This window comes from Balaenoptera ricei, chromosome 12 (assembly GCF_028023285.1).
Source record: "Balaenoptera ricei isolate mBalRic1 chromosome 12, mBalRic1.hap2, whole genome shotgun sequence".
Lineage (NCBI taxonomy): Eukaryota > Metazoa > Chordata > Mammalia > Artiodactyla > Balaenopteridae > Balaenoptera > Balaenoptera ricei.
Window position 1 is genome coordinate 12,773,007 of NC_082650.1, and position 17,316 is coordinate 12,790,322.

At 40.9% G+C, this 17,316-nt stretch overlaps 1 protein-coding gene across 1 annotated transcript in view; it reads left to right on the top strand.

Moving 5' to 3' along the window:
- The first annotated feature begins 2,033 nt into the window (after positions 1-2,033).
- IPCEF1 (interaction protein for cytohesin exchange factors 1) overlaps positions 2,034-17,316 on the top strand; it is a 208,364-nt gene continuing 193,081 nt past the window's right edge. Inside the window, exon 1 of the mRNA XM_059940965.1 lies at positions 2,034-2,376. Coding sequence (XP_059796948.1) covers positions 2,290-2,376 — 87 coding nt within the window. The 5' untranslated portion in view covers positions 2,034-2,289. The remainder of the gene's footprint in view (positions 2,377-17,316) is intronic.

The window sequence follows — 17,316 nt, forward strand, 5'->3', positions numbered from 1 at the left end:
TATATTTCACAAGGTTTGGTATGTAGTGTTTTCATTATCGTTCAATTCCAACTAATTTTTAATTTCCATTATGACTTATCTTGGTTCATGCTTCATTTTGAGGTTTACATATTTTTATGATATTGGAATAGGGAAGAATTTCTTAACCAAGACAATAAAAAGGCCAACTAAAAAGATGATTGATAAATTCAATTACATTAAAGCTAAGAACCGTTCATCAGAACACACTGTAAAGAAAATAAAAGGAAGGCTACAAATTGAGGGAGGATAACACATCTTAAAAATAATCATCAAGAATATATAAATAATCCTTACAAATTGGTTAGAGAAAGATAAATCAGTACAAAAATGAGCAAAAAGCATTTCACACAAAAAACCACAAATGGTCATTATGCACATGAAAAGCTACTCATTAGTCGTCAGGCAAATAGAAATCAAAACCACAGGGAGGTATTCTTCCATACCTAATTGATCACCAGAAATGAAGTAACTGAAAAATACTAGGAGGATGTACTCAGAGGATCAGTGGGACCTCACATGCATTGTCTGGTGTGAGATTAAATTAGCACTGAATATTCATACCATATGACCCAGCAGTTTCACTCCTGGGAATATATTCTGGAGAATAAAATGGTAACTACCTGAGATGTAAATGCTAACATGTCAAAGACTGATACCCTATAAGCTGTTATCCCAGTAAAGGAGTTGGGCTCCTGCAGAGCTCCATGGAAACTGGCTATGACCCATCATTTAGGGCAATAAAATCTGATCAAATGCAAGGCTTAGAACCTACTTTCCTGGTGCTACCAGGGGAGGAAGGGGCTGGTTGTTCCCGACCATGGGTGCTAAAGAAGCAAATCCTGCTGCTGGTTGGCAGTGTCACTCAGCTGCAATCACGACCCCTCATCATGCCAGGGGAGGGCCTGCTGCTTCCTTAATGATGCAGCTTGAAATCCCCACAGGTCTAGTGACTCTGTCCCAGAGTCTGAGATTGGGCTCTGTCGACCTTCCATCTACTGCCCTCGATGAAACGGACAACAGGACCCGCACTCCTTCTGCTGCCTTTTCGGAGGGTCCCCAGCACATGGTCTCTAAAAGGCCTGTTTGTGCTGCTTGGCCATCTGCCTTTGTTTGCACAACACAACCTAATGTCCATCAGCAAAATAATGTTTATACTATGGTTTATTCTTAAAATGGAATAATCTGCAGCCAGTGAAAAATGAATGAATTATAGCTGTGCACATCAAAGAGATGGGTTTTATTAACGTAATGTTGAGCAGAAAAAGTAAGTGCCAGAATGCAGCATATAGTGTAACACTCTTTATAACATTCAAAAACAGGTAAAACTGAAGAAAATATTATTTAGACACAACATATAAGTGAAAAGAGAAAAGAAAGGGGATGAGAACACCCAGTTCAGGATGTTGATTACCGGTGGAGTGGCAAGAGCGTAAGAAAGGGAGGAATCCACAGGTGGTTGTACGTAATGGATTCTTGTATTAGTCCAATTCTCACCGGAGTCAAGGATAAAAGTATTGATACTTTACCTGCAAGTTAGAACTCAGGGCAACTAGAATGAGAAGAAAAGGGACGTGAAGCAAAAGAAGATGTGCAGTGGTACATGGTGTTAACGGGCTGAATTGTGTCCCCCACAAATTCATGTGTTGAAGTCCTAACCCCAGTATCTCAGAATGTAACCATATTTGGAGATAAGATCTTCAAAGAAGTAATGAGGTCTTTAGGATGGGCCTTAATTCAGTATGGTGTCCTTATAAGAGGGAATTTGGACACAGACATGTGTGTGCACAGAGGAAGGACCATGTGAAGACACAGGGAGAAGACGGCCATCTGCAAGCCAAGGAGAGAGACCTCAGTAAAAAACAACCCTGCTGACACCCTGATCTCAGACTTCTAGTTTCCAGAACTGTGAGACAATAAATTTCTGCTGTTTAAGCCACCCAGTCTGTGGGACTTTGTTACAGCATCCTGAGAAGACTAAGACACAAAGAGATGCATGGTCTCATCCACTGTCACTTCTGAGATGAGCCAGGAAGACACAGAGTGGGTCTCTGGGCAATGGTGTTCCACTCAGTGGGGGTCCTCTGGGAGCTCTAAGGAGGGAGCTGAAGGGGGAGATTTATCTTCCAGGTCAGGGCAGCCCATGAGAAGTTAAAGTCCCTGTACTTTTTCATGTCACCTAGCGTCTCTGATGGCTGCTCAAAATGCCAGCTCCCATGCTGTGCAGTGTAGCTTTTCACCTGAGTCCACAAAAGGCAGGAGGAGCTGGATATGCAGGAGGTTGGCCCGGCTGCATGCTCGGTGGTCAAGGAGATGCCCTGCGCTGATCTGCCCTGGACAGTGGACCCGGGAAGCCAGGTGAGTTGGATTTGTGACTAATCGGGAATATTCCAGTCCTTGGTTAGGATAGTGGGTCTGTAGGTATTCATTTATTATTTTTTAAATGAAATTTAAAAAGTAAAAGAAGGGCAAGCATGGACCAATGATGGTAATGATGATGTATAAAGAATCAAAGACTAAATTATGATTAATTCAATTCTGTGTTCCTGAGTGTTTGTTTTTCTGTACAAAAGAGAATAGAGGCTGCTTTTCAATTCTGAGAACCCCTTGCTCTTCCTTACATCCAGGAAATTAGCTGGTTATTTTGAAAAGCTAATTTAAACCTATTTTGAAGACAGAAGGAATCAAATCTCCAGTAAAAATTCAACTATTAAGTCTTTGACCAGTTTTATTCATAAGCTATTATTTCAAATGTTAAAAAATAATGTACAATACATTTGATTATAGAAAACCTTTCTTATTAAAGCCTAACAAAATAATTAAATACATATGTTTCTAACTTCTAAGGCTTGCCAGTTTCTTATGTTTCATTAAAAGTGGAAAAATTGTTGCATGTGCATGTTCACGTCCATTGTGAATTACTCATGTGGCTGCAACAGGCAGCAATCTATGGTATCAGGGACCCTGAACTTGACAAACATTCCTGCTTTTCTTAACATTCCTTTCCTATTGCCTTGATTAAATAATGCACACAGTGAAACAGCTTTCTTTAATTTTCTTTGCAGCAATGCCTAAATTATTTTGTTAGTTATGTAAAGTTGTGCACCCTGTGGTTGGCTTATTCTTTTCTAATTTGCTTTCATTTGGAAAAGAGTGGAATACTTGATATACTGATACGAAGGCTAAAAAAGCCAGTCACGCACAGTACTGGTCATGGTCATTGAAGGAAACAGATGGCACCCTCAATGGGGACCCTAATGAGAGTCTCATGAACGGGTTGTTTACAAAAGTGTCAGTAGAGGCAGAGATTCCACAAGGGGTGGTGAAGCACCCCAGGATCAGCAAGAAGGAGGGATGGTTAGGGGAGGGAAAGGTCCAGGGAACCCAGGGAGAATGTGGCAGTTGGAGAGGGGAGGGGATATCCATCAGGAGCCATGATCTTTGGTAGAAGATCACTGGTAATGCAGAGGAGGTGGGTGGGAAGGGAGAGGGAGGAAGAGAGAGAGAGAGACAGGAGGGAATATATGTTCTGACCTTTCTCTCCTTCTTTGAGTACCCGCCAATTGGCAGGACCCAACCAGAAGCCAGAGGGCTGAAGAGCCCCGTTGATGGGGTAGTCCATGGAGGGCAGTGTCCTTGGCCCAAAACAAGGGAGGTTTGAGGGCATGAAGGGTAGCTCTGACGGGACAAACAGAAAGCATTTGGTACACTCACAGGGCAATTCTACAGGGGTAAATACATTTTTAATAATTCAATCGGACTTAGTCCGATTTCAAAAGTGAAGCACTCTACAGGGGGAACTTGCCTTTGGATTTCGGGGGATGGCTGTTACCGTTTTTGATCCTGGGAATGGACAGGTGGAAGGATGGTGTCAGAAACACGTGCTCTTTGTTAGGGAGGAGGGACACAGGAGGGCAGAATGCTAATAATTTTGTATGAATCTTTGCATTTATGTAATCCATACGTGCTTTAAAATTACTTTTAAATGGAAGGTTTTAGGATTGCTAATCTGTAATGTAGAAAGATGTCTTTGGCAAATACTGCATGATCTCACTTATATGTGGAATCTTCAAAAAACAAAAACAAAACCCAAGCTCATAAATGCAAAGAACTGATTGGTGGTTGCTAGAGGTGGAAGGTGGGGGGGTGAGCAAAATGGGTGAAGGGAGTCAAAAGGCACAAATTTCCAATTACAAGATAAATAAGTCCTGGGATATAATATACATCATGGCAGCTACAGTTAATAATACCATGTTGCATATTTAAAAGTTGCTAAGAAAATAGATCTTAAAAGTCCTTGAGACAAAAAAAAGTTCTTGAGGAAAAAAATGTTGTATCTATGTGTGGTGATGAGTGTTAACTAGACTTACTGTGGTGATGATTTCAAAATACATACAAATACCGACTCATTACGTTGTACGCCTGAAACTACTATAAGGGTATATGTGTATTATGTCTCAAAAAAGGAAGATGTTGTCTTTAAGAAATTTAGATATTTCAAGATAGAATAGACTCAGGGCTCTACTCCATAAACCTAGCTGCTTTTGCATTGTGCCTTTTTCTTTTCAAAGGATTGTGATAGATAAGAAAACGGAAGTTGATGCATATAAATAGGATTATGCGTTTGAGTGAGTCTTTAGTTTGGATGGGGTAGGATTACTTTTTCTTCCTCTAGAAAAGAAGAAAGTTCTTAGGATGTATGTAAGCTCTAAAGAGTCTATTTGAAAAAGCCATTGCTTTCGGCACTCCTACTCTCCTTTCCTTGGAAGGTTGTCATTCTCTGTCACTTGGGCAGTGTTCCTTGCAGTCAAGGCTTTGGGGGAGCCCTGGACCCACCCCTCCTGTGTACATCACCAGGGGCTGAGATTTGCTTCTGGATGCTATTATATCATAAAACCACGACGCTGACAGGATGAAAAGTCTAAAATCTGAAAGTAATGCCTGGGCAGGCTCACAATCCATGTTGAGTAGATTTGGGGAAGATTTCAACAGAAGGAGATTCCAAACATCTAAAATTTGGAGGGAAGATCATTCCTAGAGCCAGATGGCTGCCCTCTCCAGGTGTGCTGTTCCCAGGAAAACTGAGGGGAGTAGGGGGGGGGGATGAAGAAGGAAAAGAGTAAGGCAGAGGCTTCCTCCTTGAATTCCTGTATCACCGGATTCTGTGTCTTCCTGCAAGTTGATAATGGGGAGAGGACATGAAGAAAACCCACCACGAGGTCAGAGAAGTTTCCCGCACTGAGCAGGGATGCACTAATTGCCGAAGGGCAGGATCTTAGCTTTCTTATTGCCTCCTGGAAGTCTAGAAAAATGTCTGGCACATTCTGGTGGTTGATTCTCTCATAAACATCTCTTGAATTTGATTATTCAGGAGGAAGAGGGGGCTTAGAAGATACTACTTTGTGATGTTGATGTGCCTTGTGGAAAGATCCACCAGTTCTTCAGAGGTTTGGCAATTAAAGTTATATATAAATATTTTATAACCACTGCTTTGTTGAACTGTCAGCTTTCTGGCTTGCTAACCTAGCAGTGACAAGGCTACCATGGTTTTATGATTAGACTTATGACTTCCCACCTCCTTAGAAGATTGTAAGGAATTTCCAGAAACTCTGCAGGTGCTACCATATCAAGCATTCCTGAAAGCAAAGCAAAACAAAAAAATGGAGTCTGCCATTATTCATTAAGATGACACTTACTGTCCGGAGTAGAAGGGCAAGATGTTTTTCCATTAAATGGAGCTTATTATTCTGTGGAAAAATAACTAACCCAAAAAACTCTCGAGAGGCATACTTAGGAACCTTCCAATAACAATTTTCTGCCATACCCCATTGTTTCTATCAGCTTGGCTGCTTCTTGATCTTTAGTCATGAAATGTAATTTCATTTTTGGAATCTCAAGAAAGATGTAGGTGATAAGCCCCAAAGACATGAGATTTCTTGCAAAAATGTGAAATCGTCTTCTGCACAGGAAATGTAAAAGTTCACTTTCTGCTCTTTATTCAGCATATTGGAGTAGCTTACAAACTATCAAGCTTCAGGCTTTGGGGATCTTTGGCTTTATATCCCTTTCAAAGGAAAAATATTTGCCAGGCTTAGTAGGCAGCCTAAGGAATACCTCCAGTGATCTCCATTACCAAGTGTTCAACCCCCTGTGTAATTCCCTCCCACACTGAATAGAGAGGACTTGTGATACGAATTGTGATATTGTGGAAAGGACAGCATGTGACTTTTGAGGTAGGTCATGGGAGATGTGGAGGCTTCCACCTTGTTGTCTCTTGGATCACTCATCCTGAGGGAAGCCAGCTGCCATGTTGTGAGGACACTCAGCCATGTTGTGAGGACACTCAAGCAGTCCTTTTACGGAGAGGACCACGTGCTGAGAAACTGAGTTTCCCTGCAGCACTTAGCACTGACTCGCCCGCATGTGAGTGAGCCAACTTGGAGATGGATCCTCTGATCAGTCAAGTCTTCAGATGACGGCAGCCCCAGCCGACACCCTGACAGTAGCCCCATATGAAATCTGCAGTCCCTCAACTGATCATCCCCCAATTTCTGACTAACATAAACGGGGTCAGAAAATAAATGTTTATTGCTTTTCCAAACTGTTCAATTTTACAGGATTTGTTACACAGCAATAGATAACAGATACCAAGTAATGATTATTAACTAAGAATTAGAATTAGTGATTAAGAATGATCAGAATAGGACCCGAGATGAGGCACAAGTTCATATAAAAGTGTTTTTTGGTTGCATACTTTTTACCAGGATTTTAAAAATCAAGGCAATGCAAAGACTTTGAGTCTGAGGAGGCCACTTTGTAAGCAGTACATGAGTTACAGCACTCACTTGAATGAGTGAAGGATGAGATAAGAAATGGGTTAGGGAGAGAAGATGTTTGTTTTTTAAATTCCTACAATCTTATTAAAGAACAGGGCTCTGAAGGTAGATCTAGGTAATCAAGGACTAATCCTTGAAGAGTGAAATACCAAGAAATATACATTCATCTGAAAAATGCAGAGGTTGGAACTAGGGCTGTCAAGGCTAAATTCTTGTTAGGCTGTCACTCATCGCATGCCTACTCACAGTAGAAATTGAGCATGCATTCCTGAAGAGTTTAGAAAAAAAACTCAAGTCCTTCAAGACAGAATTTCAGGTAACCACTACAAACTATTTGAAACTGTTGTAGATAATAAAACTCTTAAGGGGTAGTAGCATTTGAAATAGGATTTGTTGTAATCCTTCCTTATAGTATAGCAAGGAAGGGTGATACTATCGCAAGACCAGAGGCTAGAATTATGAAACCACAGACTTCTACTCATAGTAGTTTGGTCTACTAGCTACTATGAAGAACCCTCCTGCTACACTACAAATAAATCTTGCATTCATCACCGTGAAGATATTTTATAAGGCATTGCTGGATTTGTAAATGCACGGGACCTCTACCAGTGAGCTCAGAATGACGAGGAGGGACACGAAAGTGTTCCTGAGGGCAAACTCTTACATCAGTCCTGAGAGGTGGAGCCTAAGCCTTGTCCAAATAATACAAAGTCTCACCAATAGGACTCATAGGAGGCAAAGGTGGCCCAGTAGTCACCTAACTCTCAGCAAATGCAAACACACATCCTCTTTGGCAGAGGCAAGAAGGAAAGAAAGGAGACAGATAGGATCAAGCAAGAACACACAGGTAACTTCAAGGATATTGTGATAGTCTAGTTCTTAAATTGCAGCATGGGTTGTGTTTGTATTTGCATCATTAGTTACATAGAGTTTGCATATATATATGTAGCATTTTTATTTAAACCAAATATAGGAAAATGAATAAATAACACAGTCTCCCTTCCTTACCTGTCCCCACAAACCAAGAACCCAGAAGATAGATTTAGGAGTTCAGTAGAGTGAGATCAGGTATAGGAGTCCAGCCATGCAGTTCAAATTGCCAAGCTTTAGAGTGCTGCTGCCCTGACTATGTCCCTTCCAAGGAAAATGAGGACTCCAGGGTCTGGGAGGAGAGGGGATGAGGATGAGAGGGCTCCCTCATCGAGGGTGAAGATCTTGAAAACTTCTGGGACAGAAAACATTTGTAGTTGTGAGATTTACTTGATAGAAAAATGGCGTTGGGGAACAGAGGAACGTTGGATTAATAATAATGGGTAATGTCTATTAATTCCTTCCACTAGCTCTCACTTGATAGCTAGGTTTTCACTTCCGCATGGTTTTCAGGGCAGGCTGGGTATTTGTTTTGTTCTGTTGCAGGACGAAGGGTAGTCAGAGCCTTGTTTATTCTTTTGCACCTTGTTGTCCATTTAAATAAACCTTCTGATTTTATGACTCAGCCTCCACAGCTCTGACTTCCCAGTGCTTTGCAGTTTTTAACTCTGCCCTTTCCCATGGAGGCTGCTAGAGTACAGTTCTGAGACCAGAATTTTTACATCACCTTTAAAAAAATCTTTCTATGAATCGCCTTTTGGTCTCATACATTGCTAATGGGAATGCAACATGACACAACCCCCATGGGTTTATTTGGCAATATTGAGCATAATTACACCTGCATTCACCCTTTGGTCCAGCAATCTCACTTCTTTTTTTTTTTTTTTTTAAACTTATTTATTTATTTATTTATTTTTGGCTGTGTTGGGTCTTCGTAGCTGCGCGCGGGCTTTCTCTAGTTGCGGCGAGCAGGGACTACTCTTTGTTGAGGTGCACGGGCTTCTCATTGCGGTGGCTTCTCTTGTTGCGGAGCACGGGCTCTAGGCTCACGGGCTTCAGTAGCTGTGGCTCGAAGGCTCTATCTAGAGTGCAGGCTCAGTAGTTGTGGCGCACGGGCTTAGTTGCTCTGCGGCATGTGGGATCTTCCTGGACCAGGGCTCGAACCCGTGTCTCCTGCATTGGCAGCCGGATTCTTAACCACTGCGCCACCAGGGAAGCCCAGCAATCGCACTTCTAAGAATTGATTCCAAAGTTACAAGGGGTAAAAACACGAAAAGCAGCAAATAGACACCGCACCATTCATTGCAGCATTACTTATGATAGCAGATAACAGAAGTAGAAATGTCATTAATGCCCATCAGCAGAGGGCTGGTTGAACAAGCTACAGTGCATCCACATGATGGAGTGCTCCCAAGTGAAGCGATGAGGTGCTCTCTCCGCTGCTCGAGTGTCATCTCCTGGTGTATTAAGTATCCTGATGTATTAAGTTTATGAAAACAAAGTATGCCTCGCCCCCTTTCCTCTTCACCTGTCTTTGGTTGGTGGATTCTTTCGCATCCTTAAGAGAGTACAAGTAATTGCCTTCTCAGGAAAAAACCTTTCTTTCCCATTCATTCTCAAGATGGATTATGTGCCCCTCCCCTCTGCTTTTAAAATACCCTGTGCACATCTCTGCCACCACACTCCCTGCATTGTGCCCTAATGATCTGTTTGTGTATCTGTCAGCTAGTGCAAACAGCTGACTCTGAGAAGAGTGCCCTTAACCTGTTCGTAACACACCCAACGATTAATATATCCTTGTTGAGTGAAAGAATGGAATAACCGAAGAACATCAGCGAAGGAGTTTGAACTTTATTTGAGATACTGAGGACACAGGAGAGGTTTGTTTTCTTTAAAGAAGGGCAATGATTGCAACTTACTTTCGAAAGAACAAAGATAGGGAAGTATGAGCTGCAGAGGTGAGGGGCCTGGTCCAAGGTCCACATGGTGGAGGAGGGGAAGGCTTCTTAAAGGAGGTGTTGTCTGAGGTGAGACTTGAGGATTCAGTCCTTCATTCATTTATTCAAAACTGATTTTACTGAGCACCTACTATTTGATAGGCTGTGGCAGAGACTGAGGCTATAAACATAAACAGACAGGTCACTGAGTTAGGCACTCAGACACTGGGGGGCGGGGCAGGCATTCTAGAGGGGAAATGACTCTGTGAATATCAGGGCTGCCAGAGAAGGAGGCTTTCTAGTGCGTAGCTGGTAATTCAGGGTAGAAGTAGAATATGTGCAAAATGTAATATGTGAGACTAGACTGAGGGGAGAAACTCCTGCATATCCCTTGTTTTGAGGCTGAAACCTGGCATGAAGATGACAACTACACTCCAGGTACACTCAGCTTTTTATGGGGAAAGATGCTTGCGTGGGGAGCACTCAAGGTTTTAGAAATCTGTCTTTGAATTGCAGATAATCACCAAGGGGGTGGTTACTGAAATAGTTTTCTTTATATGTGAAATAAGAATGATGATCCCTGAAAAAGAGCACTGATTTTCAATTTAATAGTGTGTATGTTAATCTGGAGGAAGGGTGATGACCATTTATTTTCTCTTTTCGGGGGGGACACATGGCAATGCAAGGTAGGCAGGAGGTGATGTTGCCTTGGGAATTCTCATCAAGAGCGTACATATCAGTGTCTTGAGCAAAAAGCGGAATTTATGTTCCTGTTTAAAATAGAGTAGACAGTTCTTGCTTTGCACAGTAGTGCAGGACCATGAGTACGATCATGCAAACCGACACCTTGCAAAGTGATCTTAATAATCAACGGGCAAAGTTACAATTCTTCTGTGACTTTTAAACTTTTTTGTCAAAACATCAAACGCTCCCTTTCTGTCAGTTATAAATGTATAGGGAAATGAAACAATAGTAAAACTGATATATATATTTAGTACCTGGTAATTTCAAATGTTAGAACGATTGAGACTGAAAGCATTTTATTTCTTTGTAAAAGACTTTATCAAGAATAGTTGCTTGCCTTCTTTGGCCCTAACCCATTTACATTTGGTTGGAAACTGACTTCCAGCGTTATTACTTTTTATTTCTTTGCTGCACTTTTTGCTATTACATGTTTGTCCATTTTTGTACACTGATCTTGATGTGCACCTGCTATTTACGTAGTGATTAGGGGACTGAAAGGCTAGCAGCGAAGTTTATACTTTATGCAATTGCTCACAGTTAATAAACATCGGTAACTGCCATTTGCACCACGTTATTGGATGTCTGGTGTTGTTTAAACCATAGTAACTGAAATTCATGCATATTGGAACTATGCAAAGTGTGGACTATCTGTATATAAGATTGCAATATTTGGATGTGTTTCTTAATTTTTGATAAGGACAATCATACAATAAAGCCACCTATATTATCCTAATATAAAATTTTAAGTTTATTTGCAAAATGCTGTCACTGCTAATAAGTTAATTAATCTCTGACACCATTTCTCCCCAGCCTTCTTCTTTCTCTTTCTCTGGGTCAAAAATGATCCCAATAACATTTCCCGCCCCCCATACTCTTAATTTCAAAAACTGAGGTGAAGCTGACGGATGTGATCTCGAATTCCACATTCAACATCATGTTAACTTATCCCTAAATGCATTTTGCTGCCAGTCACGGCCTTTCAGTTATAATCTTAGTTTGGACTCAGTCTTTCAAACAGAGCCAGGGTTTTCAGGCTTTGTTTTCCTTCTCCCAGTGCCTGCAAGGGCTCTTTGTAAACTCCCGTCAGGAGCGAGACATGAGGATTCCAGTGAGAGATGCTTGGACCACCCTGCAGGCGGGCCGTTTGCTGTTGGCCTCACAGATCTGGGGAGCTCGCACAGCCTTTGGTGGGAGCAGTTCAGTCTCTTGCTCAGTGGTGATGCTTGGGGTGTGTCTTATGAGCTTAACCATGCGTCTGGTTCCTTCTCCCTCCCTTTTTGCTCTCTGGAAAGATGTCAGAGCAGCACAGCCCAGGGGTCATGCAAGGCTAAGAGCAGTGAGCCTTCAGGAAGGTGCTCTGGAATTCTTTTCTCCTTGAAATGCAGAGCTTAGAGCCACAGGCAGCTCTGTAGGAAAACAGGGTTAGATCCATCCCATAGCAAGGATGTTGATGATACACGGAGGAACTTTTCTACAGGAGATTTCATTATAGAAATTGCTGACATTTAACTTGAGAGTTGAATGACGTTAGGTCCTGGGTGTTCTTTTGCTCGACTTGTGGGGAAAATAGTCTTTCCAGAGTCCAGTCTCTTTGGGATTTCTCCTGCTTCTCTGCTCTCTGGCTGGTGCAGCCTTGGCCCTAAATCTTACTGGTTTGGCTCTGACATTCAATTTTTTCCCCCGATTATTATCAACATGTGAAAATCTTCTCCACTTTACTTGGGTCTGCAAAAATTTAAATCCGAAATGCCACGTCAAAAAAAAAAGGCAAACTCAGCTATATTTTAGCTCGTTTCAAGTTTTGCGGTTACCTAGATTTCCTGGCTGCTTGGGCACCCATTTAGGACATATTTGAGGCAGTAACGGCATAATCATTGAGAGGTCATAGGTGAATAATTTGGGCTTCAGAAATGTCCTGAGTTACTAGCTCTGTCTCAAACAAAACTGAGGGCTGGCATTTTACCAAGAATTATAATCTAAATATACCACAATATTATTATAAATATTTTTAAAATCTCTAAATAGACCCAAACAAGAGAAAGGCAAAAGGCAACAGATAATGGACAGTGCCTGCATAAAAGGGAAAATGAACCATGTTGTGATTCTGATACTAAGGCCCTTTAGTACACTATTAGCAGCCCTTTGCATCAGATACTTCCAAGTAGCTGAGAGAGGCTATTCCAGAACTATTTTTTTCAAGAATCACATTTTCCATCCTGTAATTTTAAATGTCAGAAGTATTTGATGTAAACTAGGAGTTAGAATATGGAATCAGAATTATTTAAAGTTTTCTGAACAGGATCCCTAAACATATCCTAAGAAACATTTGGCATACCAATTTTATGGGTGAAAACATAATAAGACCAATTAGTTTATATTCATCATAATTAGAGATAATTTAGCTCCAAAGACTGTTGTTTAGATTTGATGCCAGTGACTACAACCAATGAAAAACAAAAAAGAGATAGTCAGAAATCCACACATCAAATACAGATCTTATTTTTTTTTTTTTCTTATTTTTTTAGTTCCTCATTACTGCCTCGTTAATTAATGACTGCAAATCTCAGCTCATATATTCAGAGCACAGGAATAGATTCTAGGAGACCTGGCTACTAGTTTGGCTCTGCCACTAATTCTGTGAATTTAGTTGAGATGCTTCTTCTTCTTCTTCTTCTTTCTTTGGCCACGCAGCTTGTGGAATCTCTGTTCCCGGACCAGGGATTGAAACACAGCCACGGCAGTTGAAGCCCAGAATCCTAACCATTAGGCCACCAGGAAACTCCCGAGATGCTTCTTCTTTATTTGCATTTTCCCATCTGTTAATAATGCACCGTCTTTATCAACTCCTTGGTTGCACCAGTCACATTTCAATAGTCATGGTGTATCTAGTGGCTGCCATATTGGACAGTGCAAATCATGAAACATTTCTATCTTTGCAGGAAGTTCTGTTGGACAGTGCTGGGCCTAGAGGTATACTTTTCAAGTATAGCTGAATTTGGGTGTTTGAACAAAGCCTTCGGGACTCTTGCTTCCTTCTATCTTTCAACTATTTTTTCTATTGTGTTGGCTCCACTCTCAGTCCAGTAAGATGGCCATAGCAGCTGTAATCTCACCTCTTGACAAGTTTAAGTTCAACGTGAAAGAGATTCTCTGCCCAAGAGATCCTGTACAAATGCTGGAATCGGGCTGATTGGACGAGCTCAGATCACAAGGAAGTCTCTGATTGGCTTAGGCTTAGTCATGTGCTCTAGCCCTGGACCCTGAAGCATCAGTGAAACACAAATGAGCAGAAAGCATAAAACAAGCTGACAGAGGAGCAGATATAGCAGTTTGGAGAAACACAAGCAGATACAAAGTCTTAAAATATGTTTCTACAAAGTACCAAACAATATACTACAAACAACAAAAAACACCAAAAATGAAATTACTTAGAGGTGTAAGAAAAAAAAAGATGGGCAAAGATTAGTCATGCAGACAAAAGAAAACAGGTAGTGGCAATATTAATTTCAGATAAGATAAATTTCAAGGCAGAAGCATTAGATAAGATAGAGTGTCATTTTAGATAAAAGATACAATCTACAAGGAAGATGTAGCAGTCAAAAACCTGTATAAGCCCAAGTACATGAATGTAAAACATATAAAACAATTCCCACTGGAAACATAAGGAGAAATTGACAAATACCCAAATATCATAGACGTTAACAAACCTCCCTCAGTCTTTGACAGATCAAGTAGACAAAGTAAATAAGGATTTAAGGAGCAGGGATAGGGACTTCCCTGGTGGCGCAGTGGTTAACAATCCGCCTGCCAATGCAGGGGACACGGGTTCAAGCCCTGGTCCGGGAAGATCCCACATGCCGCAGAGCAACTAAGCCCGTGCGCCACAACTACTGAGCCTGCGCTCTAGATCCTGCGAGCCACAACTACTGAAGCCCATGCGCCTAGAGCCTGTGCTCTGCAGCAAGAGAAGCCACCGCGATGTGAAGCCCACACACTGCAATGAAGAGTAGCTCCCACTCGCCGCAACTAGAGAAAGCCCATGTGCAGCAACAAAGACCCAACGCAGCAATAATAAAATATAAAATGAATAAATAAATCTTTAAAAAAATAAATAAATAAAGAGCAGGGATATCATTTGAAAGTTGAATTAATAGATGTAAATTATTTACAATACAGAGGACTGACATTTTTTTAAAAAGGTGTTCATTGAACAAATACAGTAATCAATCATATACTTGGATAATAAGAATATGCAAATCTATTTTACAAAGCATAAATTATACACCTTACGTTCTCTTATTATATTTTGTAACAGAAATAGAAATGAATAGCAAAACTTTAAACAATGATAAAAAACAATCAAATGCTCCAAACTCAAAAACAAACAAAAAAGCAAATCAAAAAGTCATCCTTAATGACTTTCGGGTTTAATAGTATTTTTAGCTCATTCTTTTGTTCTCAAGGAACAGAGAGTCATGTAATTTATCTCAGGAAAAAGGGAGCATGTTGCTAAGCTACAGGAGCTAGAATAGGAGCAGAAATGCCATCGGAACCCAGCTCCCTGCTTCTCTCTCTTAGGGGGCATCTATGTCTCCCCCACCTCTTTCCTCCTGCCCTTGACTCCAACTCCTGTTATAGGTACTGAAGAGAGTAATCAGGTTAATGTCAAAATATAATGTGCTGCATTTGTTATCTCAAATGCATACATAAATCTGCTTTCAGGTTTTTGTGTGTGACTAGGTTAGGGTAAATCAGCATCCTTGTGTCCAGGAAACCCCAAGGCAGGGACAAAGTGGAGTTTCTGTGCCCTCAAGAATGGGCCCGACCCTGGACAGCAGTGAATTTACAATGTGACACAGCAGGAGCCAACCCTCTAGGCAACGACTGGCCTTTCACGGCTGCACCAAGAGAAACAGGCACACGATGCAGTTCTAACTTCTATCACAGGGAAGTTTAATTATAGATAGTTAAATTGTAAAAATAAGTTCTAATCCTTAAAGACATAAGCTTGAGTTACCTTGAAAATAACCTTCCAGATTGTCATATTCCCTTTAATGTCAAGTAAATGATGTATTATTGTGTTTTGCAAGGTTGAATGTGGAAAGTAGAAGGAAAAAATAACTGATTTCTATGGTGACGCTCACAAGAATTTTTACCTCTTCTTTCCTGTTGTGATATAAAAATCCCACAAATTGCTATTCTAAGTCTCAGCTCATCACTGGGCCAGTGAAGGTCTGAGATATATTTCATGGCCTTCCTTACACGTCTAAGGCTTAATGGGAAGAATGAGAGGGTGCTGTCTGGGTTCCCTCATTCCAATGACAGCATTTGCCACTGGGTGGCAGTGATCAGTGTAGACCTGCCGAAGGAATCAATCACAAACTCCTGTGATTTATCTTCTGAATCATGGAAATCTAATGCTATAAACATGCGGTATCCACTCGTGTGAGTTACACATGAACTAATGGACCAGTAATGGGCTTCCTTACAAAACTGAAATATGTGAAATCTAATCAAAATAATAAGGAAGCAGCAGATCCTAGATTATAGGATCTGCTTTTCAAAGAATTTTTTTTTTTCAAATCAATATCAATTATCACCAGTTATGTTTCAGCAAATATTTCTTGAGGGGTTATGTGCAGCTCCTGAGGAGTGACAGATCTGTGTGTTTGAGGGATTACTCGGAATCACGGAGGATGATTGGTGAGATCTTTTGGAGGTGAGGGGATTGGCCGGAAAAGTATTGCAGTTCTGCTGAGGATGAGACCTGCAAGTGGAGTAAGGTTGCAGGTAGGGTTGGAAGAAGTTAAAGTGATAAAATTTGGTGATTTACTCATGAGGGTAGATAGGGATCTGGAAAAAACCTAATGTCTCTCCTGCTTTGGCTTAGTTAGTTTCATTAACTGAGCTAGGGCTTGGAAGGAAATTATAATAGCTCACATTCTAAGTGAGATCTAGCCACTTACAGAATACACAAGCAGTGTGTATTATAAATGATTAGAATTAAGTGAAGGAAAAAGTCTACCCCAGTAGACTGTTGGTAGGCTGAATAATGGTCCCCCAATTATGTCCATGTGCTAATCCCCAGAATCTGTCATTTCACATGGCAAAGGGACATTGCAGATGTGATTAAAGATCTTGAGACTGAGAGATTATTTTGGATTATCCTAGTGGGTCCGGTGCAATCACAGGGTCCTTATAAGAGGGAGGTAGGAAGGTCAGAGTAAGAGAAGGTGATGTGACAACAGAAGCAGAGATTGGAGTGATGTGGGGCAATGGGCCAAGCAATTCAGGTAGCCTTTAGAGGTTGGAAAAGCAAAGAAGTCGTTCTCCCTTAGATTCTCTGAAGGAATACAGTCCTGACAGCCCATTTTGAAATTTTGAACTTCAAAACCATAAGATAATAGATCTGTGATGCTTTAAGTCACCAGATTTGTGGTGATTTGTTACAAGAGCAGTGGAAAACCGGTACATCCACTTACATTGTTTCTCTACTTCTTCCATCTTTCCTTCACTTTCTCAACAAATATTCATGGAGTGCCTACTATGTGCTGACCTCTGTGAGGTTCATCAGTGAACAAGATACTGGCCCTGACTTATAGGAATTTATAGTGTAGAGGGAATTATGATCATAGAAGTACTTCAATTTATAGTACCACGAATTTCTGGACCTGTAGATGTCGAAGAAACTATCAGTCCTTACTTGTAGATGAATCCTTGTTCTACAACACTTCTGTCTTCATTCTTTACTGACTCTAGTTGCTAGTAACATCTTGAAAATTCAACAAATATAGTAAGTCCCCTACATACAAATGAGTTCTGTTCTAAGATTGTGTTTGTAAGTCCAATTAAGTTAGCCTAGGTACCCAACTAACACAAACGGCTATATAGTGCTATACTGTAATAGGTTT